Here is a 17,659-nt window from a genome sequence, read left to right on the forward strand (position 1 = left end):
TTTAATGATGCACATATTTATCCTATAAAAGTGGACTTCTCCTTCCCAAATGTGACATATAATTTCATGCTTTTTGTTGTCATATGTCAATCCAACTAGTTTATATCCTATATCTGATATCTTCTTATTTATATTTCCTCTCTGTGTGAAATGTAAAAGGCTTTGTGGTGAATAAAAAAAAAGTACACACATTCATTTTTGTTTACTATAACACCCATGCAATTTCCTTAATGTTTGATTTAAAAACCAATTTACCAGTAACATTTCATGTCCAAATCCTCATATGTATCCTAATTGAGTCAACAGGTATTTTATTTATGATAGTTTTTGTGCTTGAATTTAGGCATACTACTATTTCACGCTTGTCATAATCGCGTTTATTGCAATACAACAAGTAACGATCAACGTAACATATCGGATAGCCTGCATCAAAACCTTTTATTGATCGGTTATTTTCAACATTTATTTATGATTTCGGAAGCAACATATTTTCAAGAACAGAACGTCAACGATCCCCTTATTGGACAATTTCTATTTTAAAAGACTTGTTTTCAATGGTGTTAAATATCCAAATCCAGCCAAAATTCATTTGCCTAGGATCATAGATAATCTATATCTTTTGCTAATTTTTCTGCGTATTGCATTTTTCTTGTGACGATATTTCGATCTGGTGATATTTTCAAAAGAGTTTTTTTTCGGATTTTAATTTTAAAGATACTCTAACAGATTTAATAAGATTGACGAATTCTGTTTCACGAAATGAAATATAGTTTTCCATCTTTCCTATCTGCATATTAATGCCATTAGCATTTTCATCTTTCTGTTGTAGAACTGCTTTGTAAAGTATAATAATACTGTTATCGCGAGTTTGGAGATTTGAAAATGCAACATCTTTTTGCACATTTGAGATGCCAACTCGAATGATGCTATTTTTCAATAATTATGATGAGGCAACGGTATACATAATGAACAACAGACTCGATCATGTTGCTCACAAAATAATATCATGTCATGTAAAGGATGAATTTGGCATATAGTTTACTCTTATGATAGCGATTTAGTTAATTCATTAATCAGTGTGTTTTTTAACTGGTTTTGTTTTTGTTATGATCATTGGAACAGCTAAAACAAAGACCTTCTCCACATATGCTGCACCAGTTAGATGTTTTACCAATCACTCTTACTTTACCACATGGTCCACAGGAATATGTGATGTTCTCGTTGGCAATTCTGCAAAGGAAACAAAACATTAAAACGATTTGCCAATACACACTTTTCTGACAATGGTATAATTTGCATTAATATGTTAGGACACTGAAATGGATATACATGGTAAATAAAAGATAACTCTGCTTATTTAAGATCATCAAACTTTGATTAAATTTTAGTTTTTATCTTAAATTTGAATTTTTGTAACAACAAAAACGGAAATTTGAATACGTATTCTTTAAGACCTATGTTAGGCACTTATTTTGTCTTTCAATTATTCTTAAATGGAATTATGCTTAAAAGCTTGACTGGACGTATGCATTGGAAGCATAATTCAAGAATACTTCAGTAACAAAGTTTTATCTTCCCTTTTCTACAACAAAATTTATATCAGTTATTGATGCTCTAGTACAAAAGCGAATGACGCTTATTCTATTTGTTTTTCATTAAGTTCAATTTATATTACAGTAATATTTGTCTGCACTGGTCATACAAAATATCGGCAATAAGTATACCGTAGCTTCAACAGAAGAATAATTCAAATACATCAAGATCCATGTACATTATCTGAACGTGAAAACGGGACAGAAAGACGATTTACACAATGTAGTGAACCAAATAAAATTAAATAGATGTATATTAAAAAACTAACGAAAATGAAAACACTCAAAAGACTAAAGCACTAGCAAAATGAATTTCCACAAAAAATAAAATAAATAAAAAATCGGGTATGACATCAGGTGTTCCGATAGGGCACGTTAATTCTGCATATACAGTCCAAATATCAAATCCTTTATCTCAGCTTACAACAGAACTGTAAATAAACATTGTGTTATTATCTGTAATTATTAGTGTAAAGATTTTGTTTCTATTGTGAAAGCACCGTTATACTTTTTCCTTCGACCTTTTCGACTAAAGATAAAATCCTTTTTCGTCGTGACTTACAGGCAAAAACTTGTTTCGGCAAGCGAGAGCAATAGTAGTAGTGCTCTCGTTTAGTGAACATTAAAATACGATTTACATCTACTGTTGTTGATTGTCGTTGTCGATGACCTGAAAAAGTTTAAAAACTTTGAAACAAAAAAGTTCACATTTCTTTGTGTATTAGTACTATTATAAAAAAATAATCAATAAAAACTGGGTAGAATATCTGTTTACTAAGTAAATAGAATGTTATTCAGAGCCAATAGTTTTAGCACATTAACAAAAAAAGAAGCAAGAACGATCTGCATACAAAATGTAGATAACAGAATAAAACACAATTACATATAGAGACTGAGACTGCACAGAAGCGCAAAAAGCTAAAGCACTTTCTACATGAACTCCCACACAATCAAGAGTGAAATTGTGTACTCCTTGAGGGTAAGCAGTTTTTTCTTTTCTTTTGAGTGAGTACATTCCAGTAACTGTCAAGTTTGATGGGTTGTAAAATTAGATTTAAAAATCTAATTGAAAAAATCATGTCTCAACTCTGAAATGGAAGCTGTATCGATATGTCATAAAAAAGCTAAATATACCACTGACCTAGAATATGATTTTTCATTAGAAATAACTTTTGTCCAACACCATACCAATGTTTCTTTAAAGTAATTTGTACAATGAGAGAACAAAATATTGCTTGTATCAAAAGCAGATGCCATTTGTAAGGCGAAAGTCCGTTTGTTTAATCTCATCTTTTAACCTTGATAAGAATTTAGTTAAATGATATAGTGTTGGAAAATTTAAGTCCGTATCCAGGCTCATTATACCAAGATCATCAATGTAGTTCAGAATAATTTCAAAATCATGCACATTGTCAATTTAATTTCAACCAATCGAATTCTGATTTTCCTGTCCACGTTTTTGAATCGTGACCTCTTTAAGTACGTTAAGCTGAATATGTATGAATGCAAGGTTATAGGATGGATTCTGTGTTGTGAACGTGGATTGCCACTTTTACCTGATTAGAGTGTTATGACCTGTACTGTTAGTATGAAACTTTCTGCTCAAGTCCAAATATTTCTGGTTTATAATAGGGGCTACAGTAAGGCTTTTACTTACAAAACCACATAGTCACCTTCACCTGTATAAACTGGTTTCTAATCAAATATGATATATATTTAAATCAAATTCATATTTATATAAGTAAATTTACTATTACCTGCAATTCAAATTCAAACAGTCTTTGATTGGTATCATGTTTTCGAAAAGAAATTATGATATTGAATAGATGTATGTTTTATGAACCGTGTGTTAAGCTTTAAAAAAACTAATATGTGAAGCATTTGTGAAGACGCTAGATGTACCTACTGTAGCCTCCATTTACGTCTTTATGAATAACAAATTCCTTATCACATAGTACATGTGCAGTGTATCCGTTCTATTAGACTTGCAATAGTTCGATTATGACGAAGGTTGCTATTTTGTTGTCTCTATTTGTGGTTCAGGTGAGTCAGTTTACAATGTATGACCAAATATCAACATTCGAAAATTACGTTCATGCCAGAAATATATACACACTAACATGCTGTATGAGTACGGTTTTGATTATGTCAGTTTTTGGGCACAAATGGTTGTTAAAATCTTATCAAAATAAACGAAAAAAAACAGAAATTATGTAGACTTTTACCATCGAATAATATGATATTATACAGAATTTATGGTAATTTTATGTGAACAATTTGTTTACCGATATTTAGGAAATTAAATAAATAATTAATATTCTCCTTGTGTACTCTGATAAAAACTAGGAGTTTTACAACCAGTAGACTTTCTTTTATTTCACAAGCAGTTGTAATTTTGTCTATTGTGGTGTTACTTTGTTTTTAACACAGCGTTTTGATTTAGCGACTTGTATTACTTTTTTACTTTTCGGATTAGTTAACATTTCAAATTTATGTTTTTGATGGTCATGTTATTTGCCGATTGCCGTAAGAAGTTTATTTATATTTTATTAAGGCAATTGCCATGACAACAAAACACCATGGACACCACGGCCATCATGGTACTTGACTAACCAAGGGGCCAACAGAACATGAATCTTTCAACTGTAGATATGACCCTCATTCTGTAAGTTTAAGCCTCATTGTAAAACCTGTTTTTGTTAAATGAATATTTTCGTATCTCATTGGCTACATAGCACAAACATTTTATTGTTTTATTTAATTCGATAGACTTGCTTTAACATCAAAAAGGGTGGCTGGTGGGAAAGGTTTTGCTCAAACGACCATGGATAGATTTTAAAAATTTTATTAATTCAAGCGAAATTTGAAACTTTTGAAACTTTTTTCGTTTTAACGAAGCACGGAAAAGAAATAAGAGAAGACGTGTAAAAAATTACATAGATTACTGAATATATCATTTATACAAACTAGTTCTCAAAAATCCTTTAGTGCCTTGTTTTTCTTGTAATCTCAGCAAATGCTCGTAGCTTTGGTATGTTTATATGCTATCTGGTGATCAGACAACCGGCGTTCATACAGCTCATGGTCTTCATACACTTGAGGTATGTTTTGCTTACAGTATTAAGTAATATGATATTTGTTTTTTTTTTGTTAATAGTTTTCATTTAAATACCAGTCCACATAAAATCCAGACGCTGCCAATAATATAGTGATTCATGGTGTAGAACCTCCCCCCCCAAATTAACAATGCTTTTTCAGTTTATATATATTATATTTTAACATAACGATACTTAATTCTGTATTCAGCTCTGCACTTTCGAGAAAATCATACACTTATCTCCCACTAAAATCAACCAACTCAAACAATATCAAGAATGATAACTCTTACAAAGTGCAAATTTCATGTACAATCTATATGATTTTTATCTTAAAAGCACAACAAATAAATGAAAAACTAACTTGGCTAACATCCTCCATCACAAAAACGTTTCCAACAAAATTCCCCCATATTTCAAAGACAAATCCATACCAATTATTTCATATTCCTTTACTTCATCCATCGCATCCGAAATTTTCAATTATAAAAGGCTATTGCAGAACCTCGAGATTGAGGACTTCAAGGCTAAACCACCTGACTGTTCTTGCAAAACCTCTCCATTCAAATATGGTCCTTCTGGTCACGTCGTTACGGGAGATTTAACCATGGTCGAAAACGAATCTCTGCGTAATATCGTTTCTAAAGGTCCCAAGTACCGTGAACCACGCTCCATAAATTGGAATTATAACTTTAAAGTTCTTATGGATGCCGTCGACGACTATGCAAGAAAATGGATAAAACGAGAACAAGAAGACATTGATTCTCTATCAGAGTGGTTGAAGGCCGTGAGGTCTTTAATTTTGAAACGAATCAAAGTTTTAAGTAGGTCAATGAGTGCCAAGGCTACATCCGTTTTCAAAGACCCCGATGTAGCAAAAACATTGTCTACTATACATGACAAATATGTTATCGTACCAGCATACAAAGCCCGAAACAACATTGTTTTTGTCTGCAAGACGTTTAATATCCAATGTTTATTATCAGAGGTAGACGTAGAAAATAATAGCAGTGATAAGACCTACACTGCTACCACTCTCTCCAAAGAAGAGATTTGTTTTTCCAAAAAAGATGGTACACCTAGATACAAATATATAGTTCTTGGTAGAGATTCCTCATACTTTGTAAGAAATAATTCCAATTCATCTTCCAAATATACGGAGGAAGATGTTTACAAAATGCTGGAATTTTTAATCGACAACATATTTGTCCAGTGTGGTGGACGTGTTTTTCAACAAACGGTCGGCATTCCAATGGGAACAAATTGTGCTCCTTTACTTGCTAACCTATTCCTTCACTCTTATAAGGCTGACTTTATAGCTGATCTGATCAGAAAGAAAGAATATCGTTTGGCTAGATCCTTCAATCTCAGTTTTCGCTATATAGATGACGTATTATCTTTAAACAATCCTAATTTCGGGGATTTGATACATCGCATCTATCCAGAAGAACTTGAGATAAAAGATACTACAGACAATGTGAAGTCAGTCTCATATCTTGACCTACACTTAGAAATCGATCGTAAAAGAAAACTATTGACCAAACTTTACGACAAACGTGATGTCTTTTCATTCAGAATTTTCCTTTCATCTGTTACAACATCCCTTCGTCTCCTGCGTATGGAGTGTTCATATCACAACTCATACGTTATGCCAGAGCTTGCCGAAACTACGCAGACTTTTTGTATCGAGCTAGAACTTTAACAAATAGGCTTCTGGAACAGGGTTATTTTGCTACAAGATTGAAGTCATCACTACAGAAGTTTTATGGTCGTTATCATGAACTCGTGGATCGTTATGGTGTATCCATCAGCACTATGAAAACTGATTTATTCAATGGGTCATAGTTTTCCTTCCCTCGTTTGTCTATCCCGGACTTGACTTTTTATGAACAACTCGGTGGGTGTTTCTAGAAAAGCAGAGGACGCTTACCCTACCGGTGCATCTGGTCCACGCTCCCAATTTTTAGTGGAGTCCGAGTTGCTCATTTACTTTTGTTACTTTGTATGTATGATTTTAGTTACTTTATGTTCTTTGTTGTGTATGTCTGTTTTCCATGTCTGGTCTTTGTCCCTGGATTACATTCTTTTGATTACCGCTATAACTTTGGTTCCCTTGATTACTCTTCCAAAAACTAACAACACGTCGAACAGGGACCGTAACCAATATATATTCCTGTACATGCGTTACAATTACCTAAGTGAACATACTTCGTTTGCTTTTATTTCCGACTGATTAACGCTCTTCTAAAAGAACGATCTCAAGAACTACATTGAAAATTTTACTTCGAAAAGCCTATAGGAACTACTAGTGAAACCGCATGTAATGATGTATGCAAACAAGGAAAAGGCAGAAACCATGGACAGTGATAGTGAATTTTCACTTTTTAGGAATATACAATTCATTGGTTGGCGTGCTGCAAAATTAATATCAGAACTGAATAATGCATTTTTTTTCTGGCAAAAACTGTAACCTGTGTACCTCAATCGGAGACCAAAACTAAATGTGGGTCGAACTACATTGACACCATTGAACACTACGTTTTATTTTGTTGTAGTACTTATATTTTCCGCGATGTGTTTTGGACTGACATTTTCAACCCATTTGGAAAACCCATTTATCTTCGTTACTTTATGTTCTTTGTTGTGTATGTCTGTTTTCCATGTCTGGTCTTTGTCCCTGGATTACATTCTTTTGATTACCGCTATAATCTTGGTTCCCTTGATTACTCCTTCTGTACCTCGACGAACTATGTTGCAACAGTCCCGAAACCTTACTATGTACATTACTTGGCAACACCGCAGACGTTGAAACCATAGTTGGTAATGAACATTCATCGTTCCAATTTTCGAACTTATGTGCTCAATTTTTAAGGAAAACTTCAGACTTATTTTTTTAATAATTTTGAAATTATTGATTACGGATTTTGATTCATTATTTTCTCTATTATTATCATATATCATTTCATTTTATATATCTATTTATTTACCCATTTAACTGTTTTTAAATCACAGCCGAACATGTAGAAACCATCATAGGCTATGAGCATTGCATTTCATTCTTCTAATTCATCAACTTATGTGCTAACAACGTAAGGATAATTTATTTTTCAATAGTTTGAAAATGTTTAATTACTTCCTTATGCTATTCATGTTTCACTTGTAAACTTGCCTTGTATGTTTATCAACCTCTTTAAAAGAGGAATTTAAGCATGATGATGATGGTGATGAGTCCCGTTAGTGAGAAAGGGCTAGAATTAGAAGAACAAACGAAAGGAAATTCCCCTACAAGGTTGACAAATGTTCCCCTTTTGAATAATCTAAGGCGTTTGGTAGGTAAAAAATCAACACCGATAACTAAGTAATAAATAAACTTTAAAACTTAAAAACAGTTGTTAGCCGCATACCTACCATTGTCTTATAACAACTTCAGAGGTGGTCTCTGCAAAATGTTTGTTCAGAACTGCATGTTGATTATAACGTTTAACACCTACTAATATAAGAATTGTACTATCTGTACAAAATTGTATACAAAAAACAAAACTATTTCTGAAGTACACTATAAAATTAAGCATTCACACGTAGTATCTTTCATGTATATTATGATAGTAAAAAGTTTTTGTTGATTGACTTTATTTTACAATTGTATTTATTATCGCACTATGATAATTAATTGCATTCATAGTTTAGATTAGTTAATTTTCATGTTAACAAGGTTTTACATACTTTCTTAAAGGTAAAATCTTCAAAAAATATTCAAAACCATTTTCATTATTGACGTACCATATCCATCAAGAATAAGTGTGAATATGTATTGGGCTAACATACCAATGGCGTATAATAAGATTCTAAAAGTTAATTCCAATTTGGTAAACAATAAAGCACAATTTTTTCTTTCATTTTGTACAGCAAACAGTTCAAATATTTAAGAGTAATCAAGGGAACCCATGTTCCAGAAACCTAATTGTCTACACATGTTGTGCGTTGCCTTGTATGGAGAGGATATATGTAGGTCTAGACTTTCTATTCAATCCAATTCATTTATTATCAATAAAATATGTTTAAGGTAAAATCTAACAAAAACAATTGAAGCTCTTGTCAGAAAACGAAATCAATACAAAGAATGCGGCGTCCATTAGTATTGAGCTTCGTGGGAGTACTGATCATATATGAGTATATCATCGTAATATTGATTTACGAGCAAAAACTCTTTTAGCTTTAGCTACCATATCATGTTTAGAGAAAACTTAATCAAGGGAAGCAAGGTTATTGCGGTAATCAAAAGAATGTAATCCAGCGACAAAGACCAGACATGGAAAACAGACATATACAACAAAGAACATAAAGTAACTAAAACATACATACAAAGTTACAAAGGCAAATGAGCAACTCGGACTCCACTAAAAACTGGGAGCATGGACCAGGTGCACCGGTATGGTAAGCGCCCTCTGCTTTTATAGAAACACCCGCTGAGTTAATCATAAAAAGTCAAGTCCATGGTAGACAAAAGTTAAAACACGAAAAAATTACGATAAATATCACTCACTTCACAACAAAGCGTTATAATCGGAAAACTTTTTAAATATATTAAACTTTATTGCGTATATATGTATGTATTTTAGGTGAGAGTAAACAGAATATTAGAATACCTAGATATGGGAAAAAAGCAGAAAGCAAGTAGAAATTTACCATAAATGAAATACTTATCACAGATAATGATAAACTCGTCACAACGGCAAAGACAATCAATGATGGTCTGACATATTGGTGTTAGATTAAGTGGACTCTTACTCAGTGAGTGTTTTGAATGCCTGTGGGATGTCGTCTACCCTGGACTTGATGTTTTATGAGAAACTCGGCGGGTGTTTCTAGAACAGCAGAGGACGCTTACCCTACCGGTGCACCTGGTCCATGCTCCCAGTTTTTAATGGAGTCCGAAGTGCTCATTTGCTTTCGTTACTTTGTATGTATGATTTTAGTTACTTTATGTTTTTTGTTGTGTATGTCTGTTTTCCATGTCTGGTCTTTGTCCCTGGATTACATTCTTTTGATTACCGCTATAACCTTGGTTCCCTTGATTACTCTTAAAAAAGGGTATAAGATGGCGCATTTGTTGTGTTTTACCATACCTGTTCCTTTTTCTATAAGATAAAATAGTCCTGAACATCATTTCACCATTTGGAAAAGTTAAGTTTAAAATGGGTGTTAGTTGTCAATGCCGTCATGAATTTGATATTTTATATCTACAAAAGTACATGCACAATATATAAGTACTTATCTCACGCTTACTTCATTGAAACCGTATTGGATATTGCTTAACAATAAGATTATATATTTGGCCATTTTGTCAATTGTTTGTTGGGTTGATCTCTTTTTGACATTCCCTATTCCCGTTTTTTTTCTCTCTCCCTTTTTTGTGACAAAATTTATTCTACCAAGAAGTGATGTTTTTAAATGATATTCAGTTTAAATCATGTTCTCACCAATGAAACAACATTTGAATTTTAGTTTTTTGTTTTGTTCATTCAGTAGGGTATTTGTGCAGAGATATTAAAAAATTCTTTTCAATTTTATTCCTAAAAACAATGGTTTAAAATCTTAATTTTTATTAGTACTACAAATTCAAGTTTTAAATTTTAAAATTGTTTTTCATGACTATGACTGTAACATTTGATTATTTGCTAGGCATACTTACATGTCAGAAATAGATCATACTCGCTCCCATCTCCAAAAATGTGTTAAATTAATCTCGATATTTTAACCAATTTTCCTTTCGCTTTTATGAACTTACATTTATATTAGACAGATAGGTATTGTTCCACATCAATACCTGAAATTTCAATATGCAATTTTGTTGGAGTGGAATTTGTTAGCGATAACGTGAATTCATATTTCGGTTGTCATAAAACGTCACTGGCTACATATTCATCATTTGTTCAAGTTTCTAGTAATAAAGACTCTTTTCATACATATACAAATTATCAGTACTGAATGACAACTTTCTAACCATACAAAACTGCTCTTAGACAATTTTGGATAGCTTTAACATATCTATACCAGATATATTTTGAAATATTTAGTTTTAACAGCTCCGTGCCAATTTTCATTAGAACTTAATACAAAAATATTCTGAGCCAATTAGAATAAAATAATCTCATACAGTTTTGCATATACAATTAAATCTTTTGTTGGTCGACCATAATTACTTTGGGACATGTTTACGCCGGAACAGTTCATGACAATTCATTTCACGTAATTTAAACAATTTTAAGCTGAGTATTTATAAAAACTTTAAGGCTTACACCGTAAAAGGGTCCCGAAAACTAACACGTTTGTCCTTTTCTTTCCAAGGATCAAAACGGAACCATTTTACTCCTGAACAAATCTGTCCAGTTTCTTTTTTCATTTCTAAATGTTTTCTGATAGTACTAGGAGAACTTCCCAAGAAACTAGCTAAAAGGTTTTTCTGGACCATATTATAAATATACATTACGTAGGGGGTTTAGAACTTATCGCAAATGTGTTTCATTAAATAACACTATGACAATAAAGTTGAAAACGAAAGCACTTTTCGTATATATCCGTTAAAGGTTACAGACCACCAATTCAACCAATGAGCATTTGGAACGTACGCAAAAATAGTCCTACGCAGGAATTACCCCTGTTCCTCATAGTGCTGTGAAAAAAGTTCTCATCTCATTTAAAAAATTTAAACAGTTTCTGAAAGGAAAAACATTTCTGTACATTTTATAGGTGCATTTTGCTTCTTGTGATGTGAAGCCTAATCTCCATAATGATTTCTAAATATACCCCTAAACACTGGGATTTCCCATGCTATTTATAGACACTTCACTTCCGGTGACCAGTACTGCGCTGCAAGTCTGCTAACCCCACATGCCATTCTGAGGATTGTGAGCTGACATATGTAGAATCATGCTGATATATAGTCCTCTGCAGGTTAAAGTTAAGGTAAAGTCCAGAGAAGCCATTGAATATTGTGAAATTAGCATAGAAGCCTATGGGAAGTGGAATTGGTGGTTTTTAGCCTAAACCCTTCGTGCATTATAAAGCTAGGACATCATTACTTCTAGCAGATAATTGAGTTGATAATTTGACTGTATTTGTGTATATAAACCACTAAAATCCAAAAACATCTTTTGTAACACAGTTTTAACCAATCATTTGCACGATATGAATGACGCCGACCATCAGCTGACTGTCCCTATATTTGGTTTAATTTTCGTTTTCATGCTAACATATATACTCAAAACTGTTAAACCTGGTTTGCACTCATATGCGGTATTCGTAATATATGACGGTCAGAGGGTTTTCTTAACGCCCTTGGCAATCGTTTGGTGTCACTCACGGACGGTGTAAAGCAGTGAAGCGTTTACGCAGTCCCCGGGCATAGCCATGCTGTGCATGTCGGTCATGGTGTATTTGAGGAAATATTCATTCAATTCATTAAATGCATTACCAGGTGATTTAATGTCAATCCGTGACCTAGTGATCTTGTACAGCATACAGCATTTGCTGAATCTTTGACCCGGCAAAATACTTTTTTCGGGATAAAATCAACACTTTCAAGTGCATATAAGACAGATAGGTAAGTCAACTTGTTGGTGCATGCCAGTCAATTGATGAAAAATCTCGAAGGTCGAAAAAAGTAAAGTTATGTTTTCGATCACCATTCTGAAATTTTGTAGAGTCGGTAGGCACGGATTTATTTTTATTTAAAACTTTTAAAATGAAATAAGTCATTATAGTGACACCAAACTCAGAATACAATGAAAACCAAATATGCAAAGACAAACCAACTAATAATAGTCCATGGCCTAATTTCTTTTAAGAAGATATTTTCTTCTTTTTTACTGAAAGACAATCGACAGACTGTTTAATTATTATTTTTTCAATATCACAAATAAAAACTTTCGGGTAGGGGGTTTGAAGAAGGGTCAGTTGTGAACGGGTACATTTTTAGGCCTAAATGGATGGTATATTTATTACTCCAGCAGAGCTGGAGGTTGTCTGGCAAGCTATTTTCTGACTTGGGTACGTTGGAGGAATGGAATTCCAACCTCTTACATTGTAGTAGTAGTCTATATATATATATACAGACAATATGAGGTTTGGATTTGTGTTTTCAAAAGCGGTTCTGAAATCGATATTTTTTTTTCAAATTGTTAAATATTTTCCAATGGAAAATGTTCATAAAGCAGTCCGGGAGGTAAGTATAGATTCTTTCAAATTGCATTTTATTAAGAACACAATATCGTCCATATTTCTTCACATATTGCTGAAGAAAAAACTTGGGTACCAAGGTTAAATAGGGCCTTCCTTTTATATATGTTTTAACAGTTCATGTTCCATACACGTACGTGTATATCATGTATATTTACTTTTCGACGTTTTGTTGCAAAATACATGGCATTGAGGAATCTGTTAAGTTGGGGTAGCCAAATTGGCTGCCCATTACTGTAACATGAAGTTTCGATGACTCTACACTATAGATGTAGAGGTTATATGCACATAAAAGTACTGTGTAAATGTAAGAACATTCCCGAGAAGCTAGCTTCAATACTTTTTAGTTTTGCTATATATGTACATGTCATAAATAAATATGATTTTTAATATAACCATTTTGTTTTTACTTCGTGCAAATAAAGTACTGTTTGTACATGTATATAAAAATATAATTTTAATCACCTTCATAATTAAACATTGCACATGTAAATGTTACTCTTTTTTAAGAAGTTTACCACATAATTTTTTTTTAATACTTTTAAAGTTTACTTATCATTTATTGTTACGACGGGTCCGTCAGGTCTACATTTGTTAAATAAAACATGTTTTATACATGTGCAAAAATACATTAATGGTAACCCGGCAATCAACAAAATCAGGCATTGATATACAACTGCATATATGTTAAAAAAACAACATTGTTTTATTATTTTTGTAAAGTATTAAAAATAAATGTCAACTCTTTTTCTTATATTTGCAGATAGACAAATATGGATAAATGACATTTCTGTTAAAAGGATGAGGTTTTTGTTTAGTATCAAAACATTAATACTACACACGTAAAAAGTTTTATTAAATTGTGAAGATTTACAGGACTTAATGAAATAGAGATTCTAGAGAAAAGCCAATGACAGTGTTTTGAAATGCTGAACGTACACGTTACGTTGGTTCTGAAACCATATTTTATACAGCTGCTACACAAGTACTATAGTATACAGTTTTTGTCCAAAGAAACATTTTTCAAATGTATATAATTAATTAGAAGTTGCTTAAAATTGTTTGATACAAGAATTAGTTGAAATATTGACTTTGAAGCGTTAATTGTGAGCCCTTATCGATGATATTTAATCTTAAAGTCCTTCATGTACCGTTATTGTAATTTTGTTTCATAAGAACTTCGAATGTTATCTGTTGAGTACATGACTGTAAGCGGCGGGAATTTTTTTCCATTATGCAGTTTTATTCGCTTTTTCCTACGAGGACTGTTTAACTAGGACTAATGTAAAAACAAAGGCCTTATAGATGTAAATTCTTAGCAAATCACATACTACTAAGTTGGTCCTAAGGAAGAGTAATTGACAGGCTTTTTAGGAATTGAAAATGGAGCATTCCAAGATCCCGAATATGCATATATATATATATATATATATATATATATATGTGTGTGTGTGTGTGTGTGTGTATGAATTTTATATAATAGTGTCACCGCAAAACATTGTATTTTTCATGTGATGACTTTTTAGTTATGGTTGATCTTTTACTGTTATGAAATTTTGATATGATTTTACTAATTACTAAAGAAATGCTCTTATTAGATTTTGAGTTTATGGCGCCTACCATTTTAAAATAAAGTCCATCCATGTAAATGACAGATACCACACTGTAGGTTTCTGTTAATCTAAAAAAAAATGAGAGTCCAGCAATTTATCAATCTAACCTATATAAAGTGAAATAGTCAATCTTTAACATGACATATTAAGTTCAACACATCCTTGCAAGTACACCTTCAAGGAAGGAACATTGTAATATGTATATGACTTGTCTTATGGCAATCCATAGTGGAATTTGTTCCCCATTTAGATGTTTAGTAACACATGTTAATGAATATTTATCAACATGTGCATTATTCAATTATTGATATCAATAAAAAGATAAGTTTTCTAGACAATTCAAACACGTTCAAGACAAAACGTATGTAAGTTCAAATTTGCTCTTCGGGCAATACAAGTCTGTTTTCATACTTGCTCCTCGGGCAATACCAGTCTGTGTTCACACTTGTTTATAGATATAAAACATTCACAGGGGACCTTTCTAGCTTAGTTGTTGGAAGTTAATTACTCATATAGTGTATATCTAGTTTAATCAATTGAGTTTGTATGTTGTCCATCCGTTATGATTACAATTTCTGGCTAATAACTTGCTAGCAGCTGTTACTTCATCGTGTGTCATGGTATTGTATGTTGCTGTCATATCATCGACCATAGTAATAATTTTGGCCTGCAACAATAAAATGAATATGAGTAATATGGTAAGTTGAAGAAAGATTATTCGATGTCGTTATAGACCATTATGCATATGTTTCCGGTTATTTCACCAGCAACAGTTTTGAGAGGTGGTTCTGGTCTGCAGTTATTATAAGAGATGCAAACGTAATGAAATATGAATTTATCTGTTACCGAATTGCAAGCAATCTACTTTTAAAACAAGTGTTTAACTCAATTGATTATCGCAGTGTAATGTGGACATTAAACAAATAGAGGTTCATTTTTAGAAAAACATGGTTGTGAAAATCCAGGCGCCAAGGACTGGTGTGCCGGGTATACGCCCATCCCCCCTAAATCGTTAAGAAAAAAAATTTCACAACAAGTTTCACCCCATAATATCTTTGCCTTGCTTTGCGTGGCATTTAATTCAATTAACTCCCCCCCCCCAAACTCAAATCCTAGATCCGCCCCTGAAAACGTCGTTCATATCAGAATAAAACTAATTATGAAAAACATGTAATGAAAGGGGAACCTCCATTAATTCTCCGTAAGAAAGATAATGTTTTAGATGGATTATTCTTGCCTCAATAGCGTGAAGTCCTGTAGAAGTATGAACGTCTACTGATTCTTGCGTTGTCATTGTGTACAGGTAACATTTGTGGGGAGTCATTACGGCCATGATGTGCTGGAATGAACAGGTTGTTTTAAAATGTGATACATAAAATACTAAAAGAATGTAAAATATTAACACAAATATCTGCCTAGTGTAGAGATGTGAGTGAAAATCAACATATTTCTTTTTTTTCATAGATATGTAGACTTCTATAATTATCAAAGCAGATATTTTATACATTACATATATTGGATTTAAATAACATGAAATAATATATATTTAGCTCTAATACATTTCAGTATTTTTATAAGATATCGAATAAAATTGATCAGATCCATTATATATATTTGGGTTTTGTAAGATATTTTGTAAAGTATATGTGATTTTATAAAATCTCCTTAGATTAGTAAAATCATAGTAGACTTTGTTGGTGAATGTAAATAAATATTATCAAGTAAAGTGTTTTAGTAAGTTTTACAAATTTTACATTAACATTTTGACCTGTCTGAAGTAAGATATATTAGTACATGTAAATGCATTGCATCCCACATATTTACGCGTTGATGGTACGTTTTCCCCAATCCGTGATACTTATTCATCGCGGCATTTTAAACTATCCAGAAAGGAGCATTTTGATTTCATACGAGTCTTAATGTAAGAACGATATTTTGTTTAAGTTTTCAAAAATAAACCCGTTTCATTCCCGCAGAACATTTTTCAAAAGACTCCGAATATTCTTCCCTATTTTTTATTTCTTTTTTGTGCGTTTGGATGAAACATTAACTTTAAAAATGTGTTAAGTATACTTGAATGCTGGCCCTGCAATGATTCAGACATCTACACACAACTTACCGAATGGGGGTCATATCTAAAGGTTTCAAACTCCAGTGGCTCCCTAGTGGCATGTGTTCGGTGATGATGAGTTCTATGGGCATGTGTGGTTGGTGCCATTGTAGTTGCAGCCAATGACTATCGGAAGTAAAAGAAAACAAAGATGTAGTATATGCGTATACACCAAACATTCTTCCTTTTTCGTTGTTTGTTGAGTACTGTATTGATGTTTCAGGAAATACTTCTTATGGCTTTAATACATAATACACGTATGCAGTATCCAGAAGATGATGGCCCTGCTCCAAATATTTTTTCATTCTTCTGCTCGGACTGTTTTTGTTTTGTTTTTTTTTTGGGGTGGGTATAGTAATAAATTTGGGTATTTTATTGGTATAAAAATTTCTCGATAATTGGTACATGGGTATAATGATTTGTAAACTTGCATCACATATCTTTTTCTCTATTCTACTATCTAAAGATAATCATTTATCCATTTCTTATTCCGAGGTATACAAAGAATTCAAAAAATTCGAATCGAAACACATATTTACCTGCCCAATAACAGCACACATTAGAAGTCCCAACAGCATATTTCCCGTTTTAGCACGAATGAGAAAATGACCAATGTTAAAGACCTTTATAGTCTTATCATATCAATCCAAATTCCTACAGTCATGACTCGTGCATAATGTCATGATAAAGGTTGCGTACAATGTAGCTAGTGATCAGAATACTGGAATAGACTAGTTCATTGTTGGGTCAGTCAAGTTCATTACCAAAACCTTCTCTCTCTATGTTAAACAACTGTGAAAATGATCTATACTATTATAGTGATACACACACATGTATATAGAAATGCCATTAATCAGATGTGAATTTTGAAAAATTCCAAACAACATTTAATTTTTGATTGAAACAAACTTTATTTCCGTGTAGTAATATACAAACTTTTGACTTTCCCCTCGTAGTACTTCTTAGTATTACTGTATATCACAAGCGGGCGGAGAGTGTAAATTTTTAATT

At 32.5% G+C, this 17,659-nt stretch overlaps 1 protein-coding gene and 2 long non-coding RNA genes across 5 annotated transcripts; 1 reads left to right on the plus strand and 2 right to left on the minus strand.

Annotated features, from left to right (window-relative positions):
• Positions 1-953: 953 nt before the first annotated feature.
• Positions 954-3,571, minus strand: LOC148614661 (uncharacterized). Its single transcript, XR_015923753.1, has 3 exons — positions 3,499-3,571; positions 2,155-2,262; positions 954-1,230 (listed from the first exon to the last, which is right to left on the minus strand). It is a non-coding gene; the product is annotated as an uncharacterized LOC148614661 (long non-coding RNA).
• Positions 3,557-15,087, plus strand: LOC148614662 (uncharacterized). 3 transcript variants are annotated; one of them, XR_015923750.1, is made up of 6 exons: positions 3,557-3,635; positions 4,147-4,257; positions 4,606-4,693; positions 8,594-8,692; positions 9,307-9,647; positions 13,689-15,087. It is a non-coding gene; the product is annotated as an uncharacterized LOC148614662 (long non-coding RNA). The 3 variants fall into 3 exon arrangements; XR_015923751.1 differs by having other exon boundaries at positions 9,307-9,478; XR_015923752.1 differs by lacking the exon at positions 8,594-8,692.
• LOC148614663 (uncharacterized) lies at positions 15,071-17,319 on the minus strand. The gene is made up of 4 exons (XM_088588922.1): positions 17,188-17,319; positions 16,658-16,774; positions 15,776-15,877; positions 15,071-15,205 (listed from the first exon to the last, which is right to left on the minus strand). Exons 1-4 carry the CDS (start codon positions 17,224-17,226, stop codon positions 15,071-15,073), a joined length of 393 nt encoding a protein of 130 aa, XP_088445048.1. The 5' UTR covers positions 17,227-17,319.
• Between the last annotated feature and the right edge of the window lie 340 nt (positions 17,320-17,659).

Source organism: Perna viridis, chromosome 6, assembly GCF_037379345.1.
Source record: "Perna viridis isolate PV_CMFRI_1.1 ecotype Kerala chromosome 6, ASM3737934v1, whole genome shotgun sequence".
Taxonomy (NCBI): domain Eukaryota; kingdom Metazoa; phylum Mollusca; class Bivalvia; order Mytilida; family Mytilidae; genus Perna; species Perna viridis.